Here is a 24,917-nt window from a genome sequence, read left to right on the forward strand (position 1 = left end):
AGATCGTGAACACTCGAAGGGGGCACTCGAACGGGGTCCAAAAACGGGGAAGAGGGAACTCGGACGGGGTCCAAAAACGGGAAGAGGGAATTCGGACGGGGTCCAAAAACGGGAAGAGGGAATTCCCACAGTGCATGAAAAAATGTTTTGTTTCTTGAAATGTAATAGGAGGTTCTAGCTATGTTCAACAGTATGTAAAACAAGCTTTGCCGAAAGAAGGCTAAAAGGTGGGGTTCCGATGCTATTTACAGAAATTTCATATAGCAGATCAACATAATCACATTCATGATTGGATAATATTTATTTGTTTATGGGGAGGTTATGGAGGTTAGCACATTTGCCTTGTACCTCCAGGGTTGGGGGTTCGATTCCTGCCTCCGAACTGTGTGCATGGAGTTTGAATGTTCTCCCCGTGTTTTGGGGGTTTCCTCCAGGTACTCCAGTTTCCTCCCCTGGTCCAAAGACATGTATTGGAGGCTGATTGGCATTTACAAATTGTCTGTAGTGTATGAATGTGTATGATTGTGCCCTGCGATGAGTTGGCACCCCATCCAGGGTATCCCCTGCCTTCCCTGAGTTCCCTGGGATCCCAGGCTCCCCTGTGACCCTGTGTAGGATAAGCAGTACGGACAATTGATGGATGAATAAAAAGTTGTTTAAAGCATTAAGTGGTCTTATTTTGACTTGTGGTTACTTTGGGTTATCTCCTGCACCATACCGTACTATTGGTGAGTACATTTATTGGCTCTGTTTTGTATCGCACTTTTTGATGTTAACAATTAAAAGGCAAAATGTCAGTATTGGGTGATGCATACAAAATAACTGGCCATTATTTTAGGATCATGACCTGGAATATGGAAGTCTTATGTTGTGGTGATTTTTTTAAAAATTCAAGTTCCTGCTTGTTTTTGCGGGCTTTCAGTCTTACTTGGAGTGAGATCATCAGTATCCTCGGTTGCATTCCAGTCAGCTGATTGACTTAGCCAGTGAAGAACAATCCTGTTTTTGTCCTGGGAAGGCATTGAGGCTTTTTGATTAGCTCTGAGCAGTTTCATTAGATATCACATGCTATTCATGACTTTTGGTGCTCGTGTGCCATATGTCATTAAAAAAAATCTTATAATTCAGTTCCACTAGCAGCTACTGTAGAAGTCCCCATGCCACCACTCTCTTCTCATATTCATCTTTTGATCTCAAACCCAAAGGTCTTCAGTATTTAACAAAAACAATAAATTGGCCTTGCCGTTCCAATAGTTAGTTCCAATAGTCAAATAGGACTGTTTTTGTGTATTTTTGCTTATACCAAAATGCTGTCGAATTCTCGATTCTGATTGGTCGGAAGGTTTTCGAACAGCAGCTCTGACAGTATTGCCAGCTATAAGGCAAATCACAGGTTTATATTAATGTGCTGTTAATGTTGGTATTTGAGAAAGGAAAATGATCGTATGAAGGTGAAGATTTCAGCAAAAAGAAGTTTATTTTGCATTTATTAGTCTCCACTAGTCTCCAGTGTAAGTATAAGCAGCATAAAACACTTTAGGATGTGCTGCTATAGGAAAATCATCCACATTGAGGTGGAAACAGCATCAACGTTTGTTGATTATTTTCCTATAACTGCATGTTTTATTACTTATTAGATTATCATATTCACTTGTCAGCCAATCTATTTAACTTATGTATTAATTGAGTGTGTGTGTTTTCTGTCTGGATCAGTTGTTTCAGGCCTGTCTCTCGTACAGAAGCCGAGGTTCTGTTAGAGCATCACCCAGACTGTGGGAACATGTTGCTAAGACCGGGCAGAGACGGCACGTCACTTGCAGTAACCACACGACAAGACCTTAATGGGTATGATACGGCATTAAAACACTTCTCTCCCTATCCGCCTCTCTCTATACAGTATTGTAGACGCCATTTCTATTTTTACTCCCAGACTTTCCCTCGTAGCATCTCCTTTACCACTTCAGGATCTCTCTCATGGTTTTATTTATTTATTTATTTATTTATTTTACTTTCCCTGATTCAGTTACATTCTCCGTCACACTCTGCTGCTTTCTGCTTTTTGAACGCTTCACAGCTCGGTGTTCAGACACTATCGGGTTACCCAGAACTCTCAGGGAGGTTACATCATCGACGTGGAAAACCCGGTATGTAGGGATGTATAAACAGCTAGATAAGATAATAAAGTAAGTGTGATGTTGAGCCTGGAGGGAAGGTAGATGCATCACTGTGTGTGTGTATGTGTGTGTGTGTGTGTGTGTGTGTGTGTGTGTGTGTGTGTGTGTGTGTGTGTGTGTCTCGGCAGATCCCGTGTCCTACCCTTTATGATGTCATTAACGCACTAGTTGAAAAAACAGCTGGGACACTTCAGCCTTTTCTACTGGAGGAGCCTTATGAAGAGAATATCAGTGTATCTGGCACACACACACACACACACACACACACACACACACACACACACACACACACACACTGCATCTTATCAAGAGAACATCAGTATGCCAAGTCGCAAACATGAACAAACATGACCATGCTGGAGAAGAATCCTAATGAGAATCGTATTAATGCAACACACATGCACATTTAGTGAATCATTTCTTGGTTACTGATTTCTATGGCTTTGCTCTGCCTTTCTTGATTTGTATGCTGAAAATTCATCATTCCTTGTCAAGCATACATTTCATCCAACGATGAGAACGGAGAGCGAATGCTACACTGTGCACCCATTGGCACTTTCTCCAGAGGACCCTCACTGTCCCCGAAAGGTACAAGACCTCAGCTCACCTCAGCATTTTACTCTCAGAGAATCAGTGTCTAAGTTTCATGTATACCATTTTTCTGCAGTGTGTGCGTGCTTGTGTGTGTGTGTGTGTGTTTGTGTGTGTGTTTTGAGCAAGGTCAGGGTCTTTATATTTACACACCGAAGTTGAATATTTCCCAGTAACAGCTTGTCCTAAAGTGTTTTATTTCTTTTACGCCAAAGCAATTAGCCAACAATTACACTTTTATAATTTATTCATTCACGATGCATCATCATTTTTTCCCCAACCATTCATGGTTGCGTTTAATGTTGTGGAACGTCCACAAGACCAGTTAGATCCTGTCATCACTTGCATTAGCAGCTATTAACAAATGTTCTCTCACCACTCTATTTTTTTTTTCTTCAAATTAATAAGACAAAAGAAATCCCGTTCACCATATTATACGTTATAGATTTTTCTTTGTTCAGTAACAACACATTTTAATAGATTTTATTATTAGTCTCTTACTATAAAATTTATAGCATGTTAGGACGCATTTATCGCATTAATATACTGGCACAACTATTGTCAGAGCTGCTGTTACAGAAAAAAATTAACAGGTATTCTGAACCAATCGGAATCAAGAATTCGACAGTCAGTACGTTTTCATGGACAGCAGTAATCTAATTATTGACCTTATTCTGAATAAGACAATATTGTGATTAAGGTGTTTACATGAGTCGCTTTTAGTCCTTTCATGTTCCCGTTTGACATGTTATAGAACATAGATCGATTAACAGCACACGTCATTACGTCCCCGCGCCACACCGTCCGACGTCCCTCCAGAATTTCACGTATCAACATACAGTTCGTCTTCGTTATGGTACCGTATACAGTTTTGGGTGTTTTTATTTAAAATTTTTAAGAACGCTTCAAATGCGGTTAATTATTTGTCATGCTGTACGTGCAATAGATCACTGCTTGACACCGTCGACTGGGTCCCAAACCGCGTACTTACCTACTATATAGTAGCCGAGATACATGTATTTCACCTACTGTAGGCCTATAGCAGGTAAGTATGTGGTTTCGGATGCAGCCGTGCTCTCTTGTTTGCCGTAAAACGTTGAGCACTGTCGTGTGTGAACGTGTCCTGTTGCACAATGTGGTGAAAAAACTCATACAACGTTAATAATGTGATTAAGGTGTTTACATGTCTGTAATACACGTCGATAATGTGACTAAAACAGTACTCCACATGTCTTAATTCCATTTGTGTTTACTTCGAATATGACTTTAATCAGATTAAGGTAATTAAAAATTGCTGTTTATGTGCTAGTTTCTTAATCAGAGTATTGTCTTAATCGGGTTAATATCAGATTATTGTTGTCCATGTAAACGTACTGATTGTGAATAATACAATGCCGTTTCAAACACACAATGAGAAGATTTATGAGAAGCTCAAGAAATAAAACATTGAGCGTGCCATACAAGAACACACGCACACCTTACACAATCAGCTTTATTGCATATGTGTGAATGTATATACGTTTATTTAAGGCTGTCAGAGCGAATAATATATTTATGATGACATTCACTAAACACGTTGAAACACATTTCCTAAATGATGGGGATTTCCTGCAGGAAAATAGCACTGGACATATTTTTTATTATGTATTAAGTTTCTAATTAAATATCCATCCATCCATCTTCTACCGCTTACTCCTTTTCAGGGTCACGGGGAACCTGGAGCCTATCCCAGGAAGCATCAGGCAGAAGGCGGGGAACACCCTGGACAGGGTGCCAGTCCATTGCGGGGCACAATCACTCACACACCCATTCATACACTACGGACACTTTAGACACGCCTACCATGCATGCCTTTGGACTGGGGAGGAAACCGGAGTACCCGGAGGAAACCTCTGCAGCACAGGGAAAACATGCTAACTCCGCACACACAGGGCCGCGGCAGGACTCGAACCCCGGACCTGGGAGGTATGAGGCAAATGTGCTAAGCACTAAGCCATCATGCGCCCTAATTAAATATATATTTTTTAAAAACTTTCAGTATCCTGAAAGTACTATGACATAATTGCTCCAAAACAGCAGGTCTTGTGGGGTGTTCCCAGTATGCAGTGGTTAGTACCTACTTAAAGTGCAAGGAAGAACCACCAGTGAACCGGCAACAGGGTCATGGGCACCCAAGGCTCATTGATGTGCGTGGGGAGCGAAGGCTGGCCCGTCTGGTCCGATCCCACAGAAGATCTACTGTAGCACAAATTGCTGAAAAAGTTAATGCTGGCTGTGACAGAAATGTGTCAGAAGACACCGTGCATCTCAGCTCGCTGAGTATGGGGCTGCGAAGCTGCAGACAGGTCAGAGTGTTCATGCTGACCCCTCTTCACTGCTGAACGCACCTTCGGAACAGGACCATGGAGCAGTGGAAGAAGGTAGCCTGGTCTGATGAATCACGTTTTCTTTTACATCATCAATACACGGCCGGATGCGTGTGCGTCGCTTATCTAAGAGAAGAGATTGCATCAGGATGCACTATTAAAATATGTTGTTATTGAACAAAGAAAAATTTATAATGTATAATATGGTGAACGGGATTTCTTTTGTCTTATTAATTTGAAGAAAAAGAAAAATAGAGTGGTGAGAGAACGTTTGTTAATAGCTGCTAATGCAAGTGATGACAGGATCTAACTGGTCTTATATACCCGTCAGTATATATTTTAGTTTTGAAGCTGTGATCTAAGAAACACCAATATCTCTGCTGTCAAAGAGGCGAAGTTCCTGGAACTTCTTATAAGAAATCGCACCATGTAATACCTCTCTCAATATAATACACACATTTCTTATATCATTGACTCCCTTCCACACAGACAGCAATACACAATGACAGCAATACACTATGACTTCATAAAATTCTAATTCTAATTCTAAATTCTTGATGATTCCTAGCAGTCAGTGGTCCTCCGGTTTGCTTGTTGTCCAGAAAAGCTGAAAGACTCGCAGCCCAGCCAGGAGATTCTTCAAATTGTCGTGGAAATTAAACAACACTCACAGACTCGTCCTCTGAAGGTAAAAAAAAGAGGTTTATTAAAAGATGGTTAATACAGGATAGAATAATGAGAGCACTCTGTAGCGCTTTTGCTGAACACTACTATATATATATGAAACGCAGAGCATGATACACTTCTGTGTACCGATAAGAAGCAGTTTGAGGCAGTTCAAACAGCCTTTGTTTTAGGATCTTAGAAGATGTGCAGACGAACCTTGAACAGAAGAACATGTTTGTGTGTCTGTATAGCAGATAAACATTCTGTACTGATCTAAGTGACATGACATGGCCTTCTTAGGCATTATCCTCTGATGAGAATGAAACAGAACAAGAACAAAACTATTACAAAGTAAAACTGAATAATTTCCCTCACAAAGCTCAAGGTTCTGCAGTATGACAGGCTTATTTTGCCATTTTTCACAAGAAGAAGGAAGTGACTATTCTAATTGCGCATGCTAGAAAAACCTATATGGACTAGGTAAGAAGTTAGCTGGCTAGGTAGACAATCTACTAACTAAGCATAGATTTGTTCTCGGATTATGATGGAACGCCACATCTGCAGGGAAAAGTTTGGAATTTCTGTATTAGTCACTTATTAAATGTGGTCTGATCTCCATCCAAGTCATAATATAAACACAGTCTGCCTATACTAATAACACATAAACATATAATCGTAGCTTTCATGGCTTTATTGAATACTTTGATTGAATAAAAAAAGTGAACCCTTTGTATTTAATAACCGGTCAAGCCTCTTTTAGAAGCAATAAACTCCACCTGTAGATGCTCATCATGCTTGCATCATTTATCGCTAATAAAGTATCCGTTTGGTGTGACATGTCCAGATGTAAAACAGAGTTACAATTACCACCTGAAGTTTATTATTTTCTAACAATAGCACCTGTTTGTTTGTTGTTGTTTTTTTTACTTTACTACCACAACTCTTAGCCAATTCTTACAGTATATATTACAGAATGGCATGCCATACTTTTTTATTAATTAATAGTTACATTTACAGTAGTTACAGTGATGGAATACTTGTGAAACAAGTTCCACTTATCACTTCCCTTATAGCTGTCATTCCTTCACTTTCTTGAAGTCAATAAGACAAAAAAAAATTGCAGCTTGTTGCAGAGAACTGTCCTGATGATTTTCCCATGGGGAAAAACTTAATGCAACAGATTTACATCTGGATATAACTAAGTGCTAACACTGGGGACCCCTTCCTAAATATTAATTAATCTCCTTACAGAAAGCACAATCACCAATTACTCTTTGTTAACGAACATGTTTTAATCTGTTTATTATTATTATTTTTATTATTATTATTATTATTTTATTATGTGGAACATCTACCATACAGGGAGAATTAACTGCCACTATAGACATGATAACGTATTTGAACTAGCACATTCATTTATATAAACTTGTGATTTGCCCTGTACTCAGAACTACTGTTAAAGTTGCCGTTAGACAATAATCAACACCAATCACATTCAAGAATGCAACAGCACTGTGGTATAAGAGTAATTAATGCAGAAGTTCTGGTATGTTCCAATAGCTTGCAAACATTTTTTAAACTGCATTACATGAATTGCACATGTTTTACAGCATGCACAAATAGACAAAGACAAAATGCCTGTGCATTTAGTGACCTAATGCGTGTGGTGAATTTGTAAGACTTCACAGGAACGTCTGTGGTCAAGACTATTAAGAGAAAAAATGCAAAGTTACTTCTCTGAAACTCTGGTGTTAGATTTATATTTTCAGTCTGTGGTTATACACAAAACTTGAATAGGGTTGTTGGCTGACAATGTGATCCAAACTGGCCTTTAAACTGAGTTTCTCATATCTTCTGTTCTTCTTTTTGGATGTTTCGGATGACATAAATTCCTTTTTTTTCTCTCTTATTGATATGTGCGTTATCATAGTGGTGTCAGTCCATCAGCTCCTTGGAACAAAAACTGATTTCTAGAGCACTGATTCTGAGCTGCTTTTACCACAAGAGAAACAACACCACAGGTCTGTTTATGACACTGTTCAGGTTGTAACTCCCAACTGAACGCTGTAATTCCATATTTCAATAATCTATTCAAGCATACCAACTGTATATCTGTATCAACATTATAGATCAGGCTGGTTCTTCAAATCTGGCCCTCGTGGTCGACTGTCCATGCAGAGTTTAGCTCCAACCCGAATCAAACACACCTGGACAAGCTAACCAAGGTCTTCAGGATTACGGGAAAATTACAGGAAGCTAAGTTTGGAGTTTGGAGCTAAACTCTGCAGATTTGAAGAACTCTGTGATGGATCATGTTTCACTGTTGCCAATATCAAAAGTATTAACATTTTAGACCTCATTGGCAAGCATAAGCTATTGTATGTCAATCATAAACATAATTACTGTAAAATACTGTTTGTTTTTATTATTTGTTATGCTTATATTACATCTGTTAATTTCTCAAACTGTATGAGTAAAGTAGGCTTTTCCCTAGATTTCTACTACCACTAGCTCTGTAAACAGTGGAATCTCAAACTCAACATTTTTACAGCAGAATGTTTCTATAGAGGACTTAATTGTGTGAAAATTTCAGGTTCTTATCTCGTCCCCCATCTGAGATATTCAACCTACAAATGAAGGGGGTTTTTTTGTTTTTTGTTTTTTTGTTTTTTTTACGCTCATAAAAAAAGAGAGAGAGAAGTTTCAAACCTGAAATGTTCTACATGTACACTATACTTTCCTAGGTACCCCCTAAAAAATTAAGACAAGACCTGAACCCTTCTTATTATAAATTGACCCTAAACGTGGAACTGTAAGCAATCTTGAGTATTATATTTGGACTTAAGTTCTAAGTCTAAGGAACAAGAATGTGCTGAAAGTTTATATGAACATGTACCTTGTAATGTACTCTAGAGATTGGTTTTTGTACCAAGGAGCTATGGCTATCCTGAGCCGAGATATTCAGGTTTATGTAAACAGCTTTATGACCAAAATTTGTGTGCTATGACACAAAGATGGCCACCGCAGTTAAACCAAGTAAAATAATAATAAAAAAAAAAAAAACTGGTGGTTTTGCAATGCTAATACATAGAGATAATCACTCAAAAACAATTGGAAAATTAAAAATGGTCAAGCAACCTGCATTGGACCACTTGAGATGGAATGACCCTAATCGAAGCACTTAACGCTTCATGTTGGGGGAAAAAATAGTATAGTTTCACATTTAGTTAAGAATTAAAATGGGTCATTTTGCCTCAGAAGTTGAAGTGACATGCACCTGATGTGCTACTTAAACCAACCAACCAGTGGCTTTTGACACGTGTGCTTTTGCTACATCCAGTACCAGCCTCTATAATGTGTGGCCTGTGCAGAAGGAGCTTTTTAAAAAGCCACATTTACAACACTATAGCAGTTTAACAGAATTATTGCTGCTTCTTTTGTGCTTTTTTTTCCCCCTTTAATCTCTCTTTGTCTCTCGACTTTCCCAGATGGCTTCACTTGGTTCCTGGTTCTTTGAAGAGGCATCCTACATGAATTAAACCAAGCTATATATCTTATATCTCGTTGTTGACTGTAAAAGAGAAGTAACATAGTGAGGCTGAGGTTATGAAGTGCTGACAATTCCATTATTTTACAGCGTGACCATTTGAGAGACTAAGAGTGGCCTTGTGCTGTAACAGAGACTTGAAGAGCTATGGATATGTTCCTCCTCATCCTGTGTTTTTTTGGGACAGCCATATTGACTTCTGGCCAGGTTGGGCCTTTGTACAGCACACCACGCAAAACAGTTACTCTGAACAGTAAGTGACTTTGTCTTAAAAATTGTTGATTTAAAATTCTTACTTTTGTTAAATCACACACAATCTCTTCCTGGAAAGATAGAAGATCCTCACAGTATGTAATAAAAATATTTTTTTTTAACACATTTTAAAGCATTTGAACATCGCAGCCTTCATGATATCAGTAGCGCATATACGAATAACACAACGCATTACTGAGTTCCTGATTAACCAACGATACACTATTTTCTCCAAATGAATCACCAAGTCTTACTTCTACTTCACTTCTTTGCACTCTTCTTTATTACGATCAGCACAAGTCTTCCTTTCCAATAGCTACTCCACCACACTGGGCACTAAAAGCCTGTTCTGCTGTTGCTAGGTAACAGAGGACATGTTTTTCGAGAGGAGGGAGTGTGGAACTACTCCGCCATGCTCCTGAGGGAAGACATTGGTGTGCTCATCCTGGGAGCTCGAGAGGCCATCTTTGCCTTGGACCTCACTAACATCACGCACAAGAAGGCTATGGTCAGGACAATTTTATTTTCCCATTATTTATTTAAATCTTGTTCACAATGCTCGGGCAGCAATCTTTTCATTTAGAGTTCTATTTTTTTTTTTACTAGTTTTTAAATCACTTAATAGTAGAGCACCTACATCTCAAAATGTTTTCCAACTTTTGTCTAAAGCCCTTTTCAGGTTCCACTATGAAAGCCATGAAGCAACATCTTCATTTTATGTACCAAACACGTTACTGTCACTGATTAAAAAAACAACAACAGTTACAAAAACATTGTAATAGACTGTTGTTTATTATTGGATTACTCTTACATTACATTGTACGTTACTTTTATATTATTTTAATAGTTGCACTATTATTTTAGTTTCACACATTTGTTCTATTTTTATATATTGTATTGTTTACATATTTATATATTTTCTCTTTTTGTCACTGCTATAATTTATTATATATTTGTTTCACTAATATTTTTGAGTACACTTTTTTCATTATCTGTTTTTTACGTTATTATTATTATTTATTTGTTTGTTTATTATTATTATTATTATTATTATTATTATTATTATTATAGGACTCTGCTAGTAGTACATTTTCACCTGTACTGTACTTATTTAATGCCATATCAGTGGAGAAATAAACTGTTTATCTCTTTCGTAGGTAAAGTGGGACGTGACTCCAGACAACAAGAAGATGTGTTCATACAAAGGGAAAAATTTGGAGGTGAGGTCTTTTTTTTTTTTTTTTTCGGTGCCTTAAAAATTATAAGTAAATTATTCAGACAAAACCTGGGATGGTTCCATCCGGTGGTTTTGTTAGATTGAATGTTGAGGTTATGCATTTCCTGTCACATAGTGCATGCCATGATCAAGGCTGACTAAAACTGGAGTTTAATACCTTTTGACTGCCTTTTGTTTCTATTCACATTTAGCACAGCACCATTATCCAGGGTAACTTGAACACCCTGATTCTAATTTTATGGATTTGAAGGTGTGATAAATGTAGGGGTGTACTTACTTTTTCCATGTGACTGATTTGTTTTTGTTTTTTTATTTGTTCATTTAAATTGTTAAAATTACTACAAAATGTCAATGTTATGTCTCTTTTGATAGTGTATCTCCTTTATTAATAGGCACTGTTTCAAAGAGAATCAAACGAGTGCTTGTCCATATGTAAAAAAACAAAAAAAAAACAAAAAAAACAAGCATTTCCATGGAGTGTACTTATTTTTTCACATGACTCAAATATGGGTAACAAATTATACATTTCCTAATAGAGTAAAGAACTAGCATTACAATCTGAGTTTTAAGACGACTAAGAATGAAGTTTTCTACACCCCCCAAGGTCATGTTTCTATCTAGCATTGGTTAGACTTGGTTAGACTTTTGTGCATTAAACATAAAATGTCTTTCGGAAAGAGTCTATTAGTGAGTACTGTATGTAAAATAAACATTATTACTGACAGACCGTCTGATTAGAGACAGGTATACTATCAGATAAACTTGGTCGTATAAAATGATGTGCAACTCGTCTTCAGTGAGTCCTAACCTAACCCATGAAATTATTCCACATTATTCTCCTGTCTTGTGTTGTTCTATGAACTAGTCTGGAATGAACTGAATCTCTGTTTTCTGACAGTCCTGATTGTCATAATTCACTGGACTCTATTTCCTGTTATTACTTTTCTAGACTGAGTGTCACAACTATATCCGGATCCTTCATAAAATGCCAGACGGCAGGATGTATGTGTGTGGTACCTATGCTTTCAGTCCAACTTGTGATTATATGGTGAGTAATTTCTCACATTATTTCACTGCAAAATATCATTATTATATTATTGTAGACATTAAAGTCTCAGTCTTTGTGAATGTTTTGTTGTATTTTACCACACCATGGAAATGTTTCATGTAGCCTTTGCTGTGCTCTGTCTTCCAGTCTTATACAGAGGGTAACCTGACTCTGGAAAGTAAACAGCATAATGGGAAGGGAAAGTGTCCATTTGATCCTTTCCAGAGATACGCCTCTGAATTTGTTGGTAGGTGCTTCTCTCTTAAATGTAACTGCTCCATGACGTAACAGACCAAAGAACACAATGTTCAGTTAGTGAGTTATTTAATTATTATAGTCCCTAACTTTTATTCCAGATTAATAAATGCATTCATATATTCATTATAAATGTGAATCCACTTTAATACAGTTGCTGCTCATAACAGCTGATATAATACTTTTGATTGTTTTAAAGAAAAGTAGCCCAATGCTATCATCATAATTTTCTAATAAAATTACCATTCTGGTTATCATTTAGATGGAGAGCTGTACTCTGCTACATCTATGAATTTCCTGGGCTCTGAACCGGTTGTGATGCGAAGCTCTAATAACATTATACGAACTGATTACTCCTCCTCCTGGCTCAGTGGTAAGAATGTGTGTGTATACACACACATATTTTGGAACTGGAAGATTTTGGAGTTGAAATTAAACCATTTCCTGTGCATAAATTAAAACTTCTAGTTTGCATCTAGTTTAGTTTATGACAGTCTTTAATTCTTTGAACTTGCGATTCTTCTACTCAGCTTAAGATTGAGTATCACTGATTAGTTCTGTGATTTCAGAACCCCAATTCATTGGCATGAAGTACGTGGCTGAAGGAAAGGAAAACCCAGAGGGGGATGATGACAAGATTTACCTCTTCTTTAGTGAAACAGCTATGGAGTACGACTCCTACAATAAGCTGGACGTGTCGAGAGTGGCCCGCGTCTGTAAGGTACTTTCCCCATCACACACAACAGCTTTTCTAACTGTTCATGCAACATCCTTAGGACAGCTGAATATGCTTGGAGGAGAGCACTAACTGTCTTCTTTCATATACAGTCATGGCAAAAAGAAAGTACGCTTTTTTTATTGAATTCTATGCTTTTATTCATCAGGGCCTAAATAACAATTGTGTGGTCCTCCCCAACTTTCATAAACAAACAAATAACCACAACAGATTTCAATATGTAGTCATTTTTCCCCCAAAAGTAAACCAACATTCAGAAACCAGGTGGGAAATATAAGTACACTCTTCCTAGATCTTAATGACAATTATTAAGAGTGTTTTTAGCAGCCCGGTGTTACTAAATAAATGCAAATGATTTGTTAATCATCAAGAAGTGTGGCTACCTACGTAAATGCAGAACTTTTGGCAGTTTGGTGTTCTGAAGCACTCAGGTGTGTGTCTGCATCGTGTCAAGGAGAAAGGACATCAGCCATGACTTCAGAGAAGCAACTGTTGCTGCTCATCAATCTGGGAAGGGTTATAAGGCCATCTCCAAACAATTTGAAATTCATCATTCTACAGTGAGAAGGATTGTTTACAAATAGAGAACCTTCAGGATAGTCGCCAATCTTCCCAGGAGTGGGCCGCCCAGCAAATTCATTCCAATGACAGACTGTTTAATGCTCAGAAATACAAAGAAAAAACCAAGACATAAAATATTTATGTTCATGACAGCACATTCAGAAAAAGACTGAACAAATTTGGCTTTCATGGCAGGGTGGCTAGGAAAAAGCCCCTTTTCTCCTAAAAGAATATGTATAAATGAATAGTGTGACTTAGGTTTGCAAAATTGCATCTAAACAAACCAAAAAAGTTCTGGAACAATATCCTTTGGACTGTTGCGGCCCAGGTGGAGATGTTTGGTCATTATGCACAGCACCATGTTTGGTGAAAACCAAACACAGCATATCACTATAAAACAGCTCATACCAACTGTCAAGCATGGTCATCTGTCTAGCAGCGAAAATTGGGTCATGCAAAATGACAATGATCCCATGCTCAAAAGAAACTTGACATCTGAATGGCTAAAGAAGAAAAAAATTAAGGTGTTGGAACTGCCAAATCAAAGTCCAGTCCTCAACTCCATTGAGATTTTGTGGCAGGATCTTAAGAGAGCTGTGCATAAACAAATGCCCTCAAACAACAATGTTTGTAAAGAACAGTGGGCAGAAATTTCTCCAAAACAATGTGAGAGACTGATAATCTCCTACAGAAAATGTTTACTTCATGCTATTGATGCTAAAGGTGGTTTTACATGGTTTATCTTTTGGAAAAAATGACTACATATTGAAATCTGCTGTGGTTTTCTGTTTGTTGTCACCTGAGATTATTTGTGTTTGTTTATAGAAGTGTTCGGGACCACATAATTGCTATGTAGTCCCTGATCAATAAAAACATACAACTGAAGAAGTCTGCACTTTCTTTTTCCCATGACAGTACATGATCTATCAGACAGTTAGTGTAGACTTGTGGATAACCATACATATAACCTATTATATAACCGGAGTTCTCTCAGACTCCTGACCATGAATGGCTTTGTCAACTTTCAAACTCATGAACTCCTGACGACTGAGTAAACATTTTATCCTTTGCTCTAAACAAAACCACCAACTATGTTCATTTCCATTCCAACCAACAAGACCACATTCCTACTGCCATATTGTCTGCACTGCAAAAACAAAAATATCTTAGATAAACTTACCCATATTCAAGATGTTTTCAATTGCTAACATTTTTATTTTAAGATAATTATAAATTAAATATTATAAGATTATTCAGCCTGCTTTTGATGTTTTTATACAGCAATAGAATCCATTTTCTTATTCTATTGGCAGATACTTTTGCTTCTTTTAAAATTAGAAATATTATCTGCCCATAGAACAATACTTTTCCAATAAATATTTGGTTACATTTTATAATGTAAAACACTAAATAAATAAATGCCTTCTTTTTTTTGCAACATTGTATCAATTTTTCTCATTCCCTCTCCTTGCTAGGGGGATATGGGAGGACAGCGGACACTGCAAAGGAAGTGGACATCGTTCCTAAAGGCTCAGCTGGACTGTCCTGTCCTTCAAACCAGACTTCCTTACATCATACAGGATGTGTTCCTCTTCTGCCCAGGCAGCTGGACAACCTGTGTGTTCTACGGAGTCTTCACTCCTCAGATGTGAGTATATTTCAGTTCAAACCTGGTAGCAAAAGGTTAGCAAACTGTTCATTTTGAAACAGTTAATGATTTTGAATGTAATCACAATTGTGGTTCAATACCAGTCCATCATTGCACACACAGTGGAAATTAAACCCTAAAATGGAGGACTTAAACACTTTACCACTTGTATTAGATCAGCCTCAAGGTCACTGGAGGGTCAAGGTGGTTAGATCACATGGGTAACCTAAAAGGCTTTTACATCTCACTGGAATTTCTAGTCATTTATGGCAATTTAGTGTAGCTAATAATGTACCAGCATGTTTTTGAGAGGTGGGACAAAACTGGAGGAAACGGGCACATTTGAGAGACCATGCAGAGAATCTCCATACAAACTGTAACCCGAGCACAGGATCAAACCGGGAGATTTGATGTGCTGTGACATGGCAATGCTGCACCACCTTGCCGTCTATATATTGCATCCACCAGTGTACAGTTGAGGTCATAACTTTACATACACCTTGAAGAATCTGCAAAATGTTAATAATTCAAAAATGATAATAATAAAAATAATAAGTGGGATCGTAAAAATTGCATTTAGTTATTTATTTAGTCCTGCCCTGAATAAACTATTTCACATAACAGATGTTTGCCTATAGTCCACAAGACACAGTAATAACTGAATTTACACAAATGAACCAGTTCAAAAGTTTAGATACGCTTGATTCTTAATACTGTGTAACTCTCATTACCTGGATGATCCATGACTGTTTTTATGTTTTGTGATAATTGTTCATAAGTCCCTTGTATGTCCTGAGCAGTTAAACTGCCCACTGTTCTCCAGAAAAATCCTCCAGGTCCTGCATATTCTTTGGTTTTCTAGCACCTTCTGTATATTTGACCCCTTTCCAACACGGGCTATATGATTTTGAGATCCATCTTTTCACACGGAGGATGACTGAGGGACTCATACACAGCTATTACAAAAGGTACAAATGTTCACTGATGCCCCAGAAGGCAGCAGGATGATCAGTGTAAATTGTTACTATTTTGTCTTCTGGGAAACATGTAAATATCTTATGTAGCTTCTGAAGGGCAGGACTAAATGTTTTAAAAAAATAAAAAAAAAGATCTTTAAACAATATTAAATGATTAAATTTTGCCGATTCATCAAGGTGTATGTAAACCTCTGACCTCAAATGTATACTAAGTACCGAGCCTCCTAATATGCAGTATGTGAGAATTATTATTTGGTTTAATACACGATCATGTGAAAGTGTGAATGATGTCAGTCAAATTCAATCATGGATACAGTTGCCTCAGAAACTGTGTTATTTTTGTGTTTTACTATGCTGTTTAATGTATTCACTTTTTGAGATTACATGATGCAATGAGGTGAGGACTAAATTATTTAAGGGAGTCAAAACCTACCTTCATTTCAAATTGGATTGCAATGTAAACCCAGTAATTGTTTCAATATTGTTTCCTGTTATTTTTTTTTAACTACTAAGATATCACAGCCAGTTAAAGGAAAAAAATACCAATAAAGAACTTGTTTAGAAAATTTTCCAGCATATTCCAGAACACATAATTAGAAATAGTTTTATGAATCTCCTTCCTAATACACTTGTTTCATTGCTGTGATTTGATTGACAGGGACGTGTTGCAGTACTCTGCAGTGTGCACCTACAGTATACACAGCATCAGGGAAGTGTTCTCTGAAGGCAGGTTCAAAATGCTGTACAACGACAGATCTGTTTTTAATAAATGGGTGACATACTACGGAGATGTGCCTGACCCTCGTCCCGGAGCTGTGAGTTCAACATTTATCAATTTATTCTGCAACAGTACAGTGATGGAAAAAGAAACCAAACAGAAAATGAACAATAGTTCCAGTTGTAAGGGTTAAATTAATGCTCTTGTTATCATTTCCATAGTATTGTAACTTACACAGGGACTTGCACCCTAAAACAACTTGTATTTGTACTTACTGCCTTTCTTCCTACAGAATATGTGAAGTATAAAAGTATAAATACAGTTTATGAATTCACCAAAGTAACACATTGGATAATGTTAGTTGGATAAAATGTTAGATAAACTCTAAAATTTCAGGAGGAAATTATTTTATCAAGTTATTATTTTAACAAATTACAATTTTGTTTGCCATATTACTTGTGCTATTTTGTATAACTCCATACCTGGTTAGCTATGAAGATGTTATGTCCAAGTTATTTATATGTTATCTTTTGCACTCTCTCTCTCTCTCTCTCTCTCTCTCTCTCTCTCTCTCTCTCTCTCTCTCTCTCTCTCTCTCTCTCTCTCTCTCTCTCTCTCTGTGGTGTGTCTAGTGTATTAACAATGATGCAAGGCAGAAAATGATTTCCACGTCCTTGGACCTGCCTGATAAAACCCTTCAGTTTGTGAGAGAAAAGCCACTGATGAATGAAGCAGTGAAACCATCTTCTCAGCAACCCCTGCTGGTGAAGAAAGGAGCTGCGTTTACACATATCGTGGTGGCCAGCACTACTGCCCTGGATGGGAGCAGCCATCAGGTTATGTTTATAGGCACAGGTAATCATTTAATTGACATTTTACATCATTTTATCAAGATTGATACATTTTCTGTTACAATAATCTAACCAAAACAACCTTAAATACATCCAGGACAGCAAATTCTAGTGCTTTACACTACATAAGCATTAACAAATCAAATGTGTATTTATAACAGCGAGCGGTTCAGTACTGAAAGCGGTCAACTATGACGGAAAGATGGTGATAATAGAAGAGGTGCAGCTGTTTAAGCATTCAGAGCCAGTGAAGATACTGCGCCTCTCCAACACCATGGTAAGCCTCAGAACACTTTTACGCTTGATTTTCTCCTCTCTGAAGCTACACCAAGTGTTTATAGGTTATAAATTGTTGTTGAACCTGGGTGCTGTTACAGGAACTGATCCCTGGTCATGCTGAAAATGGTGGACTGAGGTTTGTTTCAGGACTAGATGTTGGTTAAAGTTGTTTAATTGTCATGCCACATCCTGTTTTAATGTTCATAATGGCAGGGATGGGGATATTGTACATATTGTCAGAGTGCCAACATTAACCACATTAATATTATTTATTTATGCTGTTTTGTGGGACACAAAAAGTTGTATTTTTAGACTTATTATACATTCATACATTGTTTTTTTTTTTACGTTTGCTCAGTTGGTTGATTCCTGGTGTGTGTGTGTCACTCTCTGCCCTTAATATGTAATTGTTATAATATCTGAAAAATAAACTGCTAGAAGTTATTTGTTTGGGGCAGAAATCTGCACAAGTATTTTACATACTGTATATGGCCAAAAGAATGTGAACATCTGAGTATAACTCATTTCAGATTTAGTCCCCCTCTGCTGTTATAATAAACTTCGTTCTTCTAGGAAGGCTTTCCACTAGATTTTGGAGCATGGCTTTGGGGATGTACCCATTCAGCTATAAGAGCATTATTAGACTTGGCAGTGATGGTGGGCGAGCAGGCCTGGGGTACAGTCTGACTTCCATTTCATAGCAAAAGTGGTCAGTGGGTTTGATGGGTTTTATTTATGGCAAACGTGTTCGCCAAGTGTTTATAGGTTATAAGTCGTTTTTGAACCTGGGTGCTGTTCCAGGAACTGATCCCTGGTCAAGCTGAAAATGGTGGACTGAGGTTTGTTTCAGGACTGGATGTTGGTTAAAGTGGTTTTAGTTGTCATGCAACATCCTGTTTTAATATTCTCAATGGCAGGGATGGAGATATTGTACTGTACATATTGTCAGAGTATCTTCTGGTTGTATTGGGCAAAGAATGAGGCTCCTATTTTCTTGTGTATAAGTGAACAATTTTGCCTCACCTTGCCTCACCTTGCCTCAATCATGTAACAAAAATTCATTAACTAGCTACATCTGTTGTGAATTTTTTTCTAATGTTACCTAACTATTTCTGTTTTGTTTCTGTGGGGATCTTTTCTCTAGTGTTAGGTAAGTTAGTTTGGGGACTATCGCTAAGCTAGTTTTGTTTTGTTTTAAAAAAAAAAAAAACATTTTACAGTTAATACGGTTGTGGGATGTTTATGTTCCCAGAGGAATTTAAAATTATGACTTGTGTTTCAAAATAAATCTGAACTTTAGTTTTCCCAGTATAATAGCCACCAGATTTTCTCATCATTCTTTCACTCCGACTTCCTGTTTTACGCTAAACTTTCCTGCTAGCAACTGTGAATGATCAGCGAGGCATATTAGAAACATACCTGTATACCTGTACAACACAGGGCTGAATGTAATGGCAATATATAGCCAATGGAAGGCCATTTAGGGTTCATAGCAAGCACTTCTTAAGTTTAGCAAATTTATATTTCAATTCAGTTCACCAATATTTATCTTAGCTGAGCTCTAAGAGAATTATGTTACTAGCAAGTTATTAGCAAAGCTGCTACCAACTCTATGCTATGGTATATGTGTAGCTACTTTAAATATATAAATATTTAAATATATTTCTATATATATATATATTTCTATATATATATATATATATATATATATATATATATATATATATATATATATATGTATATATATATATATATGTGTATATATATATATATATATATGTATATATATATATATATGTGTATATATATATATATATATATATATATATATATATATATATATATATATATGTATATGATTTACTTATTTGTTTGTTTATTTTTTATAGCTGTAGATGTATCCATGTAGATAATTCTCAGCAAATTGTATATAAACTGTATATAAAACCTCTGTATCAGAGTATAGTATGTAGTATATGGAGTCGACAGATTAGTGATGGACTTTAGCTGCTTTTGGCATGAAGAGAAAACTAAAGCAAAATGTGACTAAATGTGTCCATAATGACAACTTTTATGATATGTGAAAAGACACTCAGAGACTGCCGGGCCCTGCCATGCCCAGTGTAAGAATCTGACAGGCTTTTTTCCCTCATTGAGACAAGAAGACAAGTGGTTATTTATAATTATGTAATACCTTGCTAAGTGTTACACACTGCCACATTCATATTTCAAACAGTGGCCTGTCTCTACTACATACAGTCTCTGTTCACACTCTGCACAATCACTTGTGGCTTATAGATAGATGCTACACTATTGTTAAAAAAAATGTGTGATGAAAACAACAGCAAATATTCAATTGCATGAACAAATTACAAATAACACTGAACATAAATATTCAATACAAGTTTCTGTTTGTGCTGATTTATGTTGGTTTGGGTTTTGAGATTGTAATGTCTACAAATTAAAGCAATTCTTTTTAGCCACATTAGTATAATTTATTTATGCTGATTTGTGCTACACAAAAACAGTTTTAATTTTTAGCTTTCTTATACATTCAGTTCTTTTATGTTTGCTCATGTGGCTGATTCCTGGTGGTGTTGTCTCTCTCTGCCAGTAATATGTAAATGCTATAACCTCTGAAAAATTAAACCGCCAGAAATATTTTTTTTTATGGCACCAATCTGCATGAACAGTTTATCAGTCCTCATCAGTTTATCAGCAAAATCAAGCAAACTCCACAATATTTTTCAAAATTACCTCAGGTTTTCCACAGATTTGGGCTGAGATGCGTCATGTGACATCATCATAACGTGCATTCAGCCATAGCCCTCTTTGATTCATGTTTGTCAAACATGAGTGCAGCTAAAAAATCTCATTTGCCAGCAAACATCACTGCGAAAGACTGTGCAAAACAAGTTTGTGCGATTGCAATTTCACCAATTCAAGTAGTTTTCCGCAAAAAAAAAAAAAAATTCACAAAATTTTGAACAAAAGCCGCAGCGAGATCAAGCATTTTTGGCGAAACAATCACACAAAAAAATTCCTTGAAATCCTGCATGGACTCATATTTATATACACTATATGGCCAATAGTATGTGAACGCTTTACCATAACTCTCATATGTGCTTGTTGAACAGCCCATTCCAGATTTAGTCCCCTTCTGCTTTTTTAAAATAAATTTCCTTCCTCTGGGAATCTTTCCACTAGATTTTGGAGCATGGCTGTGCCCATGCAGCCACAAGAGAATTACTACTGTAGATTGGGTACTGATATTGGGCGAGCAGGCCTGGGACACAGTCTGCGTTCAAAATTAATGCCAACGGTGTTCAGAGGGGTTGAGGTCAGGGCTCTGTGCAGGCCTTTCAAGTTTTTCCACCCCAACCTTGGCAAATAGTGTCTTCATGGAGCTCACATTGTGTGCAGAGACATTAACAACATGGACAGCAGTAATATAATTATTAACCTTACTCTGAATAAGACAATATTGTGTTTAAGGTGTTTACATGAGTCACTTTTAGAATACTCCTTTCATGTACCCGTTTTACATGTTATAGAACATAATTAGATTAACGGCACACATTATTACGTCACCGCGCCACGCCGTCTGACGTCCCTCCAGAATTTCACGTATCAACATACAGTTCGTCTTTGTTATGGTACCGTATGCAATTTTGGGTATTTTTATTTTTAATTTTTACAAACGCTTCCAGTGCAGTTAATTATTTGTCATGCTGTAAGTGCTAATAGATGACTGCATAAAGCCATGGGCTGCGTCCCAAACCACGTAGTTACCTACTGTATAGTAGCCGAAATACATGTATTTCTCCTACTACAGGCCTATAGTAGGCAAGTATGCGGTTTGGGACGCACCCATGCTCTCTTTTTTTGCTGTAAAACGGTTGAACGCTGCCGTGTGTGTATGTGTCCTGTCGCAAAATGCGGTGAAAACTCTCACACGACGTTAATAATGTCATTAAGGTCTTTACATGTCTGTAATACATGTTGATAATGCAACTAAAACAGGAGTACTCCACATGTATTAATTCGATTTGTGTTTACTTCGAGTATGACTTTAATCGGATTAAGGTAATTAAAAATTGCTGTTTACATGGTAGTTTCTTAATCAAAGTATTGTCTAAATCGGGTTAATAGTGGATTATTGTTGTTCATGTAAACTCACTGATTGTCATGCTCAAACAGCTTTGGAGCCCCTTTGTTCCAGTAAAGTGAACAAATGCTTCAGCATACAAAGACATTCTAGACAATTGTCTGCTTCCAATTTTGTGACAACAGAGTGGGGATGAACCACGTATGGGTATGATTAGTAAGGGGAATAAACAGTTAGAGAAACTTATTTAGCTTGGGAGAATATCTTATAAAATGTGTTTCTTGAGTGGATTGCTCATATTTACTCATATTGAACATATTTTAAGGAAAATACACACCTAAAATATGAATTTTGTGCCATCATCAATCACACTAGTATAGCATAAAATAACTGTATATCATTACTTGATGACTTTCTTATCGTGATTTATCCCAGTACTCATCTGATTCATTTCATCGTTTCTACTTAACAGCGTTAGATTCAGTTTGAGTTTGATTCAGTTTTTGTTTGACCCTCATTTCAATAACTGGTGCGCATATTTTGTCAGGGTCAGCTGTATGCAGGCTCAGACGAGGCAGCGGTGCAGATGTTGCTTAGCGCATGCGACCATTACATCTCCTGTATAGACTGTGTGCTGGCCAGAGACCCCTACTGTGGCTGGAACCTCAACACTAGTAGCTGCATTGCTATAAACAGCATTGACCCAGATACACACAGGTACTGAGCATACACTACTCAATTCAATTCAATTCAGTTTTATTTGTATAGTGCTTTTAACAATGGACGTTGTCCCAAAGCAGCTTTATAGAAATAACTACTCGTATGCTGTAATGTAGTGTTGTAAGGAATTAATCAAGGAATTAATCATGATGTGGTGTGATGTTGTTATAGTAAAACATGAATAGAAACAATGGGATGGTGTGATGCGGCCTGAAGTTTATCCTACAACAGTCTTATTCCTTTTACACCACAGCAATGTGTCAATGATAACAATTTGTATGTTTAATTTATTAATTAATTACCAGTGTTTATTCAGGGACAAATTGACTGAGCATAAAGCTTTTTTACAGCAATGCCCTGAGTTCACAGTCATACTAGCCGACAGTCAGAGAAAAGGAGGATAAACCATATGTAATAACAACAATAATAATAACAATACAATGAAGAAAAAGTCCAAATAATAACTAACATGTCTGCAAATCAACCAAAGCAGGTACTGTACTGCAACCATATCATCTATCATACACTTAATTTGATCTACTGACACACACTGGTCTAATTTCAATACCTCTTGTAATTTGTTCCTTTGATTTGGTGCGAAAAAAACAAATTGCTAAACAAGTTAGTTCTTGTTATGTTACAGCAGCTATAAACAGTCACTCCCGGTTAAATAAATAAATAAATAAATAAATAAATAAATAAAAGTGATAGCTTTACCTCTGACAGTTACAATGAGCTGACACTGGAGACTCCTTAAAGAAAGAAAGTATCATCAATTATTAATGTTTTTATTTATTAAATAATGACACATATACTACCTGTTTTTTTTTGTGATTTAAACTTTATATATATATATATATATATATATATATATATATATATATATATATATATATATATATATATATATAAACTCATTACTGAATTGAATTATGTAGAGTGCCTGCCATACCAGTCCCTGTGAATATGCCGTTACTGTAGAAACAGTAACATATTTTCGAATATCTACATTCATATAAACCTGTGATGTTCCTTGCAGTTAGCACTACTGTCATTTGCTGCTATAGAAAATTAATCAATTCTGAATCAAGAATTAAACAGCACTGTTGTCTAACATATTGTACTGACTGTACTAGAGCCTATGTGTGAAGTGGGAATGTTAGATATATTGGATTTCCTGTCATGTCTCTGTGTTTTCTTTTTCTCCTGAAGTGAAGTGGTTCAGAGTCTGAGAGATGCACATGCTACACATTGTCCTGCAGTCGGTATGTTAACGGATTGATTTTTATATCCACTAGTACAGTATTTACACTAAAAAGTCCTAATGAACTTCTTCATTGACTGTGAACATACATACAGCAGATCTGGTTCAAGTCCATTGTGACTCAAGTAGTAAATAAAAATTAGAAATGAAGTAAAATTAAAATGACTGAATCGAGATGCGGTTTGTGTTACAGAGAGCACCAAGACCATTAAAACCTTCTACCCGGGTAACGTGGTCAGGCTGCCGTGCCAGCCGGCATCAAACCTCGCCCAAGTGCAGTGGCGTGTAAATGATCACCCAGTTGAAAACTCCAACATGTACCACATTCAACACAACAGCCTGTTCATCCTCAATGCCTCGGACAGCGACGCCGGCCACTACACCTGCACCTCTGTAGAGTCCTCCAATGGCAAAGACTACGTCATTCAAACTGTTACGTATGAGCTGAGACTGGGGAACTACATGGGGCATCCTTCAGTCCTGGCACTGGTGCAGGAACAGCTGAACACCCTCTTGATCCTCAGGGCTATGGTCATCATCCTATCACTGTTATTAGTGGCGCTTTTAATATGGAACTTCTACCACGGGCATTGTCCTGTCCTGAGATGCTTCAATAAAGCTGTGGAAAGACCACAGCCTATGTCTGGCTTTCAGGAGCCACTGCAAATAGTAGACAGAAATAAAGCAGCATCAGTAGGATGCAGCAGTAACAGTAATAATAATCATAACAGAACAACTGAACTCCCCAGTACTGGAAGCCAGCATAATGGAGACAACATTGTCTAGTGAGGAGCCTGTGCACATCTTTGAGAACATTTACACCTCTCTTATTACTCATTGCGCGCAATGTCTGTGACTGTATGATTTGTCATTTCTTCTGTGTACAGAACCATGATTCTCAGTGTATGTGACATAAAAA

The 24,917-nt window shown here is 37.0% G+C and overlaps 1 protein-coding gene across 3 annotated transcripts in view; it reads left to right on the forward strand.

Annotated features, from left to right (window-relative positions):
- sema4e (semaphorin 4e) overlaps positions 1-24,907 on the forward strand; it is a 68,991-nt gene extending 44,084 nt beyond the window's left edge. Inside the window, exons 2-16 of one of the 3 annotated variants that reach the window (XM_053673738.1) lie at positions 5,703-5,819; positions 9,286-9,597; positions 9,959-10,104; positions 10,754-10,816; positions 11,783-11,881; positions 12,029-12,128; positions 12,399-12,509; positions 12,706-12,857; positions 14,909-15,081; positions 16,717-16,873; positions 17,409-17,631; positions 17,789-17,904; positions 22,562-22,731; positions 23,947-23,999; positions 24,192-24,907. In XM_053673738.1, coding sequence (XP_053529713.1) covers positions 9,492-9,597; positions 9,959-10,104; positions 10,754-10,816; positions 11,783-11,881; positions 12,029-12,128; positions 12,399-12,509; positions 12,706-12,857; positions 14,909-15,081; positions 16,717-16,873; positions 17,409-17,631; positions 17,789-17,904; positions 22,562-22,731; positions 23,947-23,999; positions 24,192-24,784 — 2,262 coding nt within the window. In that variant the 5' untranslated portion in view covers positions 5,703-5,819; positions 9,286-9,491 and the 3' untranslated portion in view covers positions 24,785-24,907. The remainder of the gene's footprint in view (positions 1-5,702; positions 5,820-9,285; positions 9,598-9,958; positions 10,105-10,753; positions 10,817-11,782; positions 11,882-12,028; positions 12,129-12,398; positions 12,510-12,705; positions 12,858-14,908; positions 15,082-16,716; positions 16,874-17,408; positions 17,632-17,788; positions 17,905-22,561; positions 22,732-23,946; positions 24,000-24,191) is intronic. The other 2 variants (XM_053673737.1, XM_017495239.3) reach the window with 2 other exon arrangements.
- Positions 24,908-24,917: the final 10 nt, after the last annotated feature.

This window comes from Ictalurus punctatus, chromosome 20 (genome assembly GCF_001660625.3).
Source record: "Ictalurus punctatus breed USDA103 chromosome 20, Coco_2.0, whole genome shotgun sequence".
Taxonomy (NCBI): domain Eukaryota; kingdom Metazoa; phylum Chordata; class Actinopteri; order Siluriformes; family Ictaluridae; genus Ictalurus; species Ictalurus punctatus.